The 12,660-nt window shown below is 43.2% G+C and overlaps 1 protein-coding gene across 1 annotated transcript in view; it reads left to right on the plus strand.

Annotated features, from left to right (window-relative positions):
- Positions 1-12,097, plus strand: part of LOC144821883 (alpha-1D adrenergic receptor-like) — a 299,307-nt gene extending 287,210 nt beyond the window's left edge. The window contains exon 2 of the mRNA XM_078679039.1: positions 9,522-12,097. Within this exon, the coding sequence (XP_078535165.1) occupies positions 9,522-10,084 (563 nt within the window). The 3' untranslated portion in view covers positions 10,085-12,097. The remainder of the gene's footprint in view (positions 1-9,521) is intronic.
- Positions 12,098-12,660: the final 563 nt, after the last annotated feature.

Below are 12,660 nucleotides of genomic sequence, written 5' to 3' on the forward strand. Positions count from 1 at the left end.
ATGCTATAGCAAAATAAAGAATCGCACATTTTTGCGATTCCTTATGATGCGATTTGTACATACATAGCAAAAAATGCTAAACAGCCTTTTGCGATTCGCAATGGCCGGAATTTGCCGAATTCCGGCCTTTGCGAATCCAAAAAGGCTTGATACATATGGCTCCAAGTCATATTTATCAAGCCACGTAAGGAGATCCGTAATAACAAAACACATTACAAATCACTGCTTTGTGTTACTCTGCCCCAGGGAGGCGCTCCGTGGGTGGAGCATGGGTGTTCCCGCACATCCACCCATGGGTTTTGGGCACAATCCCAGATCTACCAACTATGGTAAACCTGGGAATGCGTCAAATTGGTACTACTCCCCAGGGGAGGGGAACAAGAAGAAATATGCTTATTTCTCCTTGTTTTATCATCTTTCAATGCATACTGCAGAATGCAGCACACATAAAAATAGGAAAATGCCTCAGGGGATTGTTTTTTAGCAGAATGGTGTCCCTTCCTGCTTAAAATCTATCCTGCTTACAAAGCAGGCACCCTTGCAAGGGTCAGAAACATGCAAACCCTCCCAGGTCCCGTCTGAGTATACCGAGCTACGGCGCTCAGACCAATGTAAATGTATGTAAATGTATTGCGACTTATATAGCGCACGTATCACCCGAAGGTATCAAGGCGCTTGCTTAGGGAACCCGTCCTGGTATTCCCCTGTGAGATACCCCGGCAGGGTATCCACAAGGTGAAAGCCAGGCATCCCGCCGCGAGGGGCCGTAGTGGAGATTAAGCAAGCTATTGCCCAGAGTCGCAGATTGTGACCCCATGAGTCGAGTAGGCACCGGAGCGAGAATTGTCGAGTCCGTGGAATTTTTGAGCCCGAGACCCGCCGAGGAATCGAACCCTGGTCCACGGCCGATCTCAGCATCCGGGTCTGCCGCCTCTAACCACTGAGCCAATCACTATGCTGCATTGCAGCATGGTGATTGGTCAGGGGAGGTAGCTTGGGAGCGTCTTGGAGAGACGAGGGACAACACAACGGTGGGGAGGCGTCTGCGGATTTGGCGAGAATGTATGTACTTTTTTTGTTTTTGTAATGACCCCCAGCGTGACCCCTCCCTCCCTCACTTTCGTTCCCTGCCAGCCGCTACTGTGAAAGGTACACATAAACTGACAATTTGCACAGACTTTTAACAATCTGGGAATCCTCAAGCTAAAATAGAAAAATATAGAAATAATTGCAAATTGTATATTTTCAATTCATACGTGACCTTGGCAACCCACAGGACAGGTAGATGTTTCGAGCATTTTTGCGAGCGCAAACGGAGCGAATTGCAAAATTCGGCCGTTTGCACCCGCAAAAATGGCATTTGAGATGTATCAAGGGTTCATGCACTCGCAATTTAAGAATTTGCAAATAATTGCGAGTTCTCAAATTGCGATTGCATTTAAGGAATCGCAATTTGCGATTCCTTAAATGCAATGCATGAACCATTCCAAGATTGCGAATTCGCAATCTGTGGTCGCTATTTACCGCGAATCCAAACTACATGGTAAATAGCAAAAACGTAGAAATATGCACTTTAGTGCATTTTTCTAAGTTGTATATTACACACACACATGTCCTTGGGACATGTGTGTGCGCAACACCAGTAAACATTACTAAATGCGAATCGCAAATAAGGAATGACTTCCCATTCATTCCTATGGGCCTTTAAAAGCCATTCCTTATTTGCGATTAGCATTTAGCGAATCGCAAATAAGGAATCAGTAGGAATTGCAAATAACATTGCGATTCCTACATGCATCCCGTTTTGCGAGTCTTTAATAGCGAATCCTTAAAATTCGCTATTAAGGATTCGCAAAACATGACTTTGATGCATCTGGGGGTAAGTTCATATATGGTGGAGATGCATGGGCATGTAGCTCAAAACATGGGTATCTGAAGCTGTACCTGGTTATTGAAAGCTGTTCTTACCATGTGCCCAAAGTAGAAGGGCACAGACGTCAGTGCATGGCTGGGGGGAAGGGGAGAAGTGGGAGCAGTTACACATGGGCCGGACAAATAAGACTTAACCTGGTTATATGAAGCTATTTTTGACATATGCTATTGATTTATTGATATGTAAGGCTGAACATGGGCATGCAAAGAAATATCTGTTAACACTGTGAAAAGATAAATGGGAGTATTTGATGAAATCCGCTTGAGAGCGTTCAACAGAAGTATGAATTTGCATAACAACCTGTCTCTTTTCTTTTTTCATTCCCACACGCTGTAATACCCTAGTGGAGAACCTTCATACACAGTCCTGGTGATGCCTCATGCATTTTGCATGGGCAGTGCCCTGCTAGACCTCAGCTCCCACACCTACCCCTGAACATAGTTCTTGGCAAACGTGTCACGCTTTGGGCATCCGTCTCTGATGATCCCGATTCTGTGAATTACATTTGCATTGCCTGAGGTCTGTAGAACATCTATTCATGAGGTCTGGAGGTGGGAGACCGTGTTACTGCTGCAGTGGGCTGGTTTTCTTGCAGGGGGCTGGGTCCTTTGAGCAGGGCCGGCTTTAGCATTGGTGGCTCCAGCCACGGCCGGTAGTAGGTGTAACTGCAGGGCGGTGACATGGGGAGGGGGAGGGGCAGGGTGGGGGGTAGTAATGTATGGATTACAGACTTTAACTGGTAAGAAAACATATAAATAAATGAAACAAATTTCGTTGCGCGCACTGTATCGCATTTGGTGATGCAGTGCACACAACGAAATTCGTTTTATTTATTTATATGTTTACTTACCTGGAGTCACCCAGCCACCCGCCGTGGCTGGGTGACTCCCAGTGCAACAATGTTTGTTGGTGCCCCTCCCCATGACCTCCTTTAGCACAGATTCTCTAATTTCCACCCTCCAAAGGTGCCCTTATCTTTTCATGGCCCGTTCTCACATTTATTTAATTTCTTTTATAGCACTGTTCATCCCAAGTACGGTGTCGGAGGGAGCACTTTACATCACTCACACCTATACATAGACAATGATTTATAGTAGTGTGTAAATCAATGTACAAGACATGTTGCATAAAACGAGGGATACAAGGTGTTGGATTAACATGTAATCCATACTAGTAGCCAGTGAATGTTACAAGTGCTTAGTGTGGAAAAAAACATACTCAGGGTTTAAAATGTAACACAGTGGTTGGTGTTGCATAAGCAAATAAGAGTCTATCGCCACCCAAAGGAACTGTTTTTAAAAACTTTAGAATGAGGAAAAATGTAGATAAAAATTACTTTCTAAACTCATGTCTGGCAGTTTGCTTCCATCTCTTTGATGCTGCTTCATAACTCACTGTGTTATATTTGTAGGATTGCAGTTTATGAACTGCAAGTACCAAAAAGTTCTCTGTTTGTAAACCCACTGACCTATCTACAAATAAATACAAATCTATGATAGGTATGTTGCAAATTGTGCTTTGCCGCAGGCACATTAACCCGTTGACCGTGGCACGAATTCCGCCGCGGTGCGGGCGTTTTAATAAGTGGGCGGGGTTTGGACGGCCCCCGGCTGTCCTCCGCACACGCCCACCGCCACGTGGGACGGCCGGGGCCGTCCGCAGCACCGAAGGGGTTAAACCTCATTGCTATGATGAATTAAAAGTACATTAATCCCCAGAGTTATCTTGCCGTTATTATTATGCTCTAAAAACTACTGGGCGCACAAAGATCTCTGCAGCATGCGCCTTAACACTGCAAGATATCCTAAAATGGTGAATCTTTATGACCCACTTAATTAGAAGTCAGCAAATATAGTGCAGAAGAAAGGGTTCTTCCTCAATGTCCAATCCTTCTAAAATTAATACAACAAAGTCTGCTGGTTAATAAGTGCCCCCATTTTAAAATCAATGGGACGCAGATTTGCAGTGTCATTAAATACTCTGTTTATTATTGTGTAATCATGCCGAAGAGGGTGGTCCTGGATATTGGGTAAAGGGGCATAGGTGGTCTCGATGCAAGTTGTTCCTGATGCAAGATGCAGTGGTGCTACACTGCTCCTCCATTAGCCAGTCCAGAGGAATGGGTTATAGTTTAGGGAGGGGGCCAGAATGATGGGAAATGGGATTGATTTTTATTTTTTTTACATGAAAGAAGCTCTGGCTTAAAGATGAAAAAGATCTGGAAGAAATAGAAAAGCATCAAGTACTCTGGTTGAAACGTTTGAGAAATCACATATAAAGTTATTTTTATTTTTAAATAGCAACTGATAAAATTGCACGATTGAGGGCCTTATTACGAGTTTAGCGATCCATGAACCGCCGTAGTCGCGGTCACGGTATGACCACCGGAAGTTCAGCATTCCGACTGCTGTTATAATGAAATGGGAAGATTGCTATTGCAAAGACTGTGATGGAACCACCAACACCACTAGGACACCGCAAACCACCAAAGGTGTAGGGTGGAAACAGAAGATCTGGACTCGACTCAACAAAAGCGGTAGTAGAATTCAAATCCATGCATGTAGGGTGTGTAGTCTGGGCTTTGTATCAAAGGACTGCATTGGGTAACCTTTGCTGCCCTTATACTGCAGAACATACCAGATAATTCGATTACTTTTAAACTGAACCATCTCCCCATATCAGTATATATTTGACCAGTTGTTTTAGATTTTACCTGACTTTTTCATAAAGAAAGACTCTGATGCACACAAGAGTGGCCAGGATACTGCTGTTGTGCACATGAGAAATAGGACAGAAGACTGCAATACAAAATATTTAAAATGAAAGTGAGGTATACATACACAAACTAAACTAACACCAGGTACCTGAGGAGTAAAACAAAACAAACGCTAGGAAAGCAAAGTTGAGTGTTAACTGAGACAAGATGCAGGAACAATAAAGTAAAGTAAAGTAAAGTAAGTATACTTGTAAAGCGCACTGTTACCCCATCTCGGGGTGTCCTGGCGCTGTATACTGCTGGGGAACCGGTCCTGGCTTTCCCTGTGAGATTGTCTCTCCTGGGCACCCCCAAGGTGAAGCCAGGCATCCTCGGCGCTAATGGGGCCGTTGTGGAGATTAAGCAAGCTATTGCCCAGAGTTGCAGAGTGGGACCCATGGTTAGCGTAGGCACCTAGGCGAGAATTATTGAGTCCGCGGACATTGACCCAAGACACTGCCGCGTCGGGAATTGACCCTGGTCCCGGGCCGACCTCTGCTTCATGGTCTGCCGCTTCTAACCAGTGAGCCACAAAGCATCAATGTTGCAAGGCAAGTTATTCATTCCTCACTGTGCTGATATAGTCAGAGAACATTTCCCATGCTACCTTCTGTGTGGCCTGTGTCTCCTGTGTCCTGCCCCTAATCTGTGCTCCAAATCGCACAGGCCTGTTCCCCACCTGTTCCATTGACCTAACACTGTTATAGCCTTCCAATTACTGTGCTTCAAGGTCCACTCATTTCCTAAGTTTTCACTAAAAGGCAGTTGGCTCGATTGTGAATTAGAGTGAATCCTTAGAATGTTTCTCTTTTCAAATCAATAGATTTTGTTACTTCCTTCAATTTAGGCTGCTCTTGCTGTTGTTTTCTTGGCTACAACCAAGAAAGCCTTATGAGTGTAAGTAGGCTCTCTTCAAGAGCTTAACCTAAACTATCCTATCCTCCCTTAAGCCATGGAGTATCATCCCAAAAATATAATCAAGTAGACAATTTGTCTACAGTAAAGAAATCTTTTTTTTAATGTATTTTTGTAAATTTCAAAGCGGACCCGATTCCTGCATATTCTCATGTTATGCAATGTGTATACCAAGCACCAGGCAGACACTAGAAGATTAAAACTCACTTCCAACTTTATTAAATGGATATTTTGGATGAAGATCACCAATCTTCAGAAATAAACATTTGAAGGTTGTTAGACCTATTAGCCTTAGGATTGTCTTCCCCAACCTTTTTGACTTTCTCCTCCATTTTTGTTGATCATATTTTGTTCGCCTTAGGACACCGTGCACTTTATGATTGATAACTAGTGCTAAAGTGCTTGTGCTGCTTTAAACATCATAAAATTGGTTCACACCCTTTTGATACATTTTATTTCCTTGTAAGTCCCTACTAAAATGGAACTACATGTACCCGTGACCTGTTAATTAATCCCTTTGCTGCGGCCACGATTTTACGGCAGTTCGGCACTTCCCTAAAATGGGCGGGGCCGCGTCAGCCGTTAGCCGACAGCAGCACTTGCGAGGTAGTGCTCCCGTCGGCCAACGGCCAACAGAAGCATGCAAAGGGTTAAATGCTACTGTGTGGCCTGCAGCACTTATTGCACCACCCACATAAGTAGCCCTTTAAAGCATGTCCCAGGTCTGCCATAGCAGCCTGTATGTGCAGTTTCGACCTGGCAAACGAAACCTTTTGCCATGCCTAAGCTTTCCTACTTCACCATATATATCTCACCCCTAGGATAGGCCCTATACAACCCACAAGGCACGGTGCAGTATATATGAAAAGTTGGACATGTACTTTTCAGTTTTACATTTCATGGTAGTGAAAAGCTCCTACATTTGTTTTCCACTCCTGTGAGGCCTATATCTCACATAGCATAACTTTGAGTTGCCTTATGACTAAGCCTGCGTGGGGTTTGCAGAGTTTTACTACACTCCGCGAAGTGCCAGAAAAACTCTGCTATGCTCCGTGGAGTTTCACCAGAGGCGGAGCCTGTTAAGTCGTGCTACTCACACTTATTTTTAGCACCAGGAGTTTGCCCCACAATGTAAAATCAGCGTAAACTGCACTACGCGTCACGCCAGATGGCGCTGCTGCTTTCTGCGCTCGAGATTTTTCTCAAGTGACAGCTTCCTCAACGCAAATGGCAGATTTCTAAATGCGAGCAGTTGTGACCTGCCGCGACCGCCTGTGATGAGAAATCTCGCCAGGAGGAGGTCTAGCAAGTAAAATTTTTCTCGCAAGTGCTCGCAACTTACCATTGGCGAGCCGCTCAAGATTAAAAACTCCGGTCCGCGTCACTCCGTGGAGTTTTTCGGAACTCGGCATGGAGCGTGGAGTGGGCAAAACTCTGTGAACTGCACCAGCGGAGTGGAAATCTTCACCCACCCATACGACATTTAATAAGTGTTAACTTTTGATTGGGAACAGGCAAACCTTTCATGTTTGTTGTCTAAGTAATTGTAATTTAAAACCCTCTTTAATTGTAAAGTTGGATTTTAAATTACAATTTGGAAAATATCCCTTTTAGAAAGTTACACTTTTTCTGCCCAGATATTTTGTCCCTGCAGCCTGTCCCTGGGTCACATGCCAGGGTATAGTTGCCAAATGGATCTTGTTTATTCCTCCCAGACAACCACAATAGAGGGATTAGGTGTGCCTTAATCAGTCATCGACTGGCAGGACAGAGAGTGGATCTGAGCACAGCCCCACTTGCACTTGTCACCACTGCATTGTTCATTCAATCAGCATGGAGCCAGGGCAGGGCAGGGGAAACAGCAAACTTCATGGACTTCAAAGGGAATTCTCCAGAAACTTCTCCTACTTCAAAGCTGTCACCAAATATAAATATTGGACCCTCAAACCCAACAATTCAGTACACTCGTTGACCTGCAGATACTACAGAAGAAGGACTGTTGTTCTGCTTTGCTGTCAGGTATGCTACTCTGCTTTACTGCTACTCTGCTGCTTTGTTGCTTGCTGCACTGCTTGCTGAGAAGGAAGATTGGACCTACATCCCTTCATCCGAGGCTGAAATGACACCAAGGATCAGCAGACTGACCTCCTGTTTTGAGCTTCAGGGACATAACAAGCTCCAAAGGCTCCCTGAAACTGCCCAGCTGACCTGCTGCCTGGACCTTCAACTAAACCTGCCTGAGCCCCACTGGTCCCCGCTGGAGTGAGTTACTGACCCCTAAGAGGGGCCTCTCGGGTCCTGGGTAAGCCTGGGCGTAGTGGGCGTAGTGGGGCTACGCGGAGCTACGCGGAGAGGGCGAGAAGCTACGCCCACTCCCGCACTCCGCGTAGCCCCACTACGCACCTCCCTCCCGCTCTCCCCTACATTCATTATTTAAGCAGCTAGCCTGAAAAATACAATTAAAAAGCACTTACCTTGTCCGGCGCTCGTCCGGGGCTCCCTCATTGAATAGTGTCGTTTCCTGGATACCAATCCGCATGCGCGGCCGCCCGCGCATGCGCATTGGTATCCAGGAAACGACGCTATTCAATGAGGGAGCCCCGGACGAGCGCCGGACAAGGTAAGTGCTTTTTAATTGTATTTTTCAGGCTAGCTGCTTAAATAATGTATCTAGGGGAGGGCGGGAGGGAGGCAGGTGGCGGCCGACTCGGCTACGCTCACGGAGTGGGCGTAGTGTTGCCGGCTACGCTGTCTACGCAAAATGCATAGAAGGCAACACTACGCCTACTCCGTGGGCGTAGCCGAATCGGACGCCCAGGGTTAGTCCTGGGTCCTTGATGTGTGTCAGTTGAGCTCATCTCCAAAGAAAAGGAGAAATCCTGAAATTTTTGACTCATCGCAAAGGTGAACTGGCCCATTCGCACTAAGATCTTGCTGCCCACCCCGTCCACCAATGCGAAGTTTTGACGAACCTCTCTGTTTGAGCCAGAGTGCCCACCAGCAACACCCAAACTATGCGAGAGTCCTTCGCGTTACAGCGTCAACAGCTTGTTGTTGCTGCTTGAGTAGGGTTTCACTCCCCTGAAGCAGTAACCCAATTTAAAACAAGGGTGTTACAGAACTCTGTTTGACAGCTTGGAATGTTTATTCTGAAGGCAAGCATTAGATTAGATCAATTAATTTTGGTTGTAAACTATAATCCATTAGAAGCCCTGAGGTTTACTTGACTTTCCTGGCTTATTAGCAAGCAAAAAAAGCTATAAGCAAGACAAAGATTGTCAATATATGCAAAACTAAATCCTACAAATCTTGATCAATACATATGCGCACTGTGCCAGTTCATATCATTTACATTTCGTCTACATAAAGAGCAATATTTTAGAATTATTATATATTTTAGTAATATTTTTCACAATATAGGCTATGGAATACTTAGATTGGTATGGAATTTATTGTATTTAATCATTGGATTAAATATGTTTCTGTTGTACTTTACACTAACTCACTAGAAAATTGTGCTGTGAACAAAATAGAAAATGCATTGTCTAAACATGCACCCTGGGTGTGAAATTACTGTAATTTGCTGTAGCTGAATAACAATGTAAATATGCTTTTGAAAAAGTCAACATTCATGACCATAATATTTTTGTATCAAATGTGGTTCACCGAAGTAAGTAAGTAATGTAACTGGGAATCATTTACATCATTAGTAGCTATCTCAAAAACAGGATGTGATTTCAGCCCTTGAAGTTGTGCACTCCTATTCTAGTACAATTCAAAATTGTGTGTCAATAGAATGGAATTTGTAGCTAATATGATGATAGATGCTTAGCCACTGTGATGTTCCAAATCTGTACAATATTTTCTTTGGGTACTATGAAATCTTGTTGCTCCATTAAATATTTTCTTTTCTTCCAGGTTCCTTCTTTCCATCTTTGAAGCCTTCTGACATGGTCTTCAAGGTGATCTTCTGGCTGGGATACTTCAACAGCTGCTTCAACCCAATAATTTACCCCTGTTCAAGCAAGGAGTTTAAGCGAGCCTTTATAAGACTGCTCAAGTGCCAGTGCCATAGACGACGTAGGCCCCTTTGGAGGGTCTACGACCATCAGTGGAGAACTTCTATGACCAGCTCAGGAAGAGACTCCAATGGGGAGCTTCGGCCCAGACTCACGTCGAGCAACAACTCTTTCATTTTTAATGCGACTCTTCACGAGAGGATGGCCAAGAGACAAACACTCAGTTTCAAGCGGTGGAAAATGTTCTCATCATTCCATAAACCTTCCTCCCAGCTCAAGGAGAAAATGAACAACATTTCAAACAAAATCCGGAGCGGCTCCAGCAAGGGCTGCGTGTGCACGGCTCACAAGACTGAGGTGGAGTCGGTTTCAATGGGCATACCCAATGACTTTACAGAACATATGGATTACCAAATGTACGAATTAACAGAGCATTGCGGACTTCGAGAAACAGACATCTAAGTCCATGAACATGAACAAGGACATTTCTATTTTAATGTGTGGAAAGGGAACTTATGATCAGTTCATCTTCAATTGTCAGAATAGTGACCAAGCAAAGTTATTCATTCCACCAAACATTCAGCCTGTGGGTATTATTTTACCCACTCAAGTAGGTAAATGACATGGTACATGTAAAAAGCATATGCTTAATGAACAAACATTATTTCTGGGAACCCACATTTTTATCATTTGCATCGTGTGTGGTGCTGTAATCCTTGATGTGAGGTGTCGCTCTGCGGTAGATGTTGGTATGTCTCATCACACCTGGGAATAACTGAAACATCCATCAATTATATAATATTTTGAAAACATTGATCTGCCAACTCAAACCACTTGTCATATAGCCACCCTGCTTGGCCGTGGTACCATCCGTGTTAGTCCATATGTGTTTGTTGACCACTAAGCTAGCTGTAATACAAGAGAGGTTGCAGGAAATAGGACTTTAACATTCCCTGTTTGTTGTAAAAAGAAGTCAGAAATCCAAAACAAATTCTCAAATGATGGCCTTTCAGAATGCGCTTAGCAATTAAAGTAAATACAGAAGGTATTCTTCTCTGTCTTGTGAAATTTAGCTTTTTTGAGTGACCATTTTTGTTGACATATGAAGATGTTAAGTCACTGAGATAAACACTATTAAAGGACAGATTCTCACTGGGTCTTCAGAAGTATTTTATGCTGTTTGCCTGATCTGCTACTTGTCAAATGCAGAGCTTGGGTTTAAAAGGAGAGGGGGGTATAGAAGGAAAATACAAAGAGGAATGGCTACAAAGTAACTCAGAGTCCAATATGCTAAAGCATTATGGGGGATCACTTGAGTTAAATAAAATGCAGGTGAATCCATTTGAGTTAGGTGCGTTGCATGCCTCTAATTTAATTGGATTCAGTTCATAACACTCCAGATCATTTCAACTTAAAGTACCAGACCTTCACATGCTATGTCCCTGATGAGATAGAGACATTTGATCTGCACAAGAGTAATATTTTGTTATCCTTGTTAGCAATCCGAGATGTAAGTTTTGGGATTTCCTCTAAAAGAACAAATGGACTCCCAAGACAGAGCAAGTCTTTGTAGTTATTGCCTCAAAACATAGATACATTTATCACTTACCAACATTGAACAATGTGTTGCCTTCTGTTTTAAATATGGTGAATTTGTAATAGTGCTCTACATATGGCTCCACAAAACACTCATTATTATAAGTTAGCAGATAAAGCATTCACCCACAAAAAGGAAATGATTAAAAATGTGTGTGTGTATGTGTCCACACTGTGACAAAACCTCTACACAGCAACATTGTGAATACATGAGAACTCAACAGTACACAGAAAAACATAGAAATTATGACTTGCATACATTACACCTACAAATATGAATTATTTACACCTGCTTGGTGAATTCACGACACATACTGACTTATATATGCAGAACATAAGCATGTCCTACCACATCCATGTGAGAACATGACATTCTCCAGTAAATATGATAAACTCTTGTTTTTATTTTTCTTGCTGTACCTCTTCCTAGTCCATATAATGCATAAAAGGCCCAAAATCATGGTCAGGATATTTAATCAATTACATAGGAATTCCATTGGCCTTCAATGAAACAAGAATCCCGATTTAAGATACCTTCAAGTTAAAACCCTGGTTGGTAAGAGGCCAAAGTAGATGAGTTCAAAAGACAAATTGAAATCAGAGTAAAAAGCACTGTCCTCCAGCTCAGTGAATTACATGGCGAGGAGGTGATGCTAACAGGCAAAGGATTTTGCGATCGCAAACGGTGCGAATCGCAAAAATCGGCCGTTTGCGATGGCGAAATCTGATTTTGGAATGCATGAAGGGAGAAGGCCCTCGCAATTTGAGAATTCTCAAATATTTGCGAATTCTCAAATTGCGATTACATTTAAGGAATCGCATTTTGCGATTCCTTAAATGCAAAGCATGAAACTTAAAAAAATTGCAATTTATCAATTGGGGGAGCAAATTACCATGAGGATGAACCTCATGGTAATTTGCGAAAACTTTGAAAAATGCACTTTTGTGCATTTTTCAAAGTTTCATGTTGTGCACACACATGCCCTTAGGGCATGTGTGTGTACAACATATGTGCACAGATTGATTTCAGGGATGCAACAGGGTGTCCTTTGAACACCTCTGCACCCTTGAAATCGCATTCTGAATTTGCGATTCGCTAATTGCTAATCGCAAATTGAGAATGTCTTCCCATTCATTCCTATGGGCCTCTAGGCCCATAGGAATGAATGGGGAGGTATTCCTTAATTGCGAATCGCAATTTGCGAGTCGCAATTAAGGAATATTAAGAAATCGCTATTTATTTACCGATTTCATGATGCATTGCATTTTGCAATTCCTTTATTGCAATTCCTTATTTTTTGCAATTAAGGAATCGCAAAAAGCAATATTGATGCATGTGCCTGTAAGTTGTGTGTAAAAAGCTTTATGAATGAGCCAGCGCAAATCTGATCTGAGTGAAGAACAGACAGGAAGAAGGAGCTGGGAACCCCCTCTTGATAGGG

Source organism: Lissotriton helveticus, chromosome 2_2, assembly GCF_964261635.1.
Source record: "Lissotriton helveticus chromosome 2_2, aLisHel1.1, whole genome shotgun sequence".
In the NCBI taxonomy this organism is placed as follows: Eukaryota; Metazoa; Chordata; class Amphibia; order Caudata; family Salamandridae; genus Lissotriton; species Lissotriton helveticus.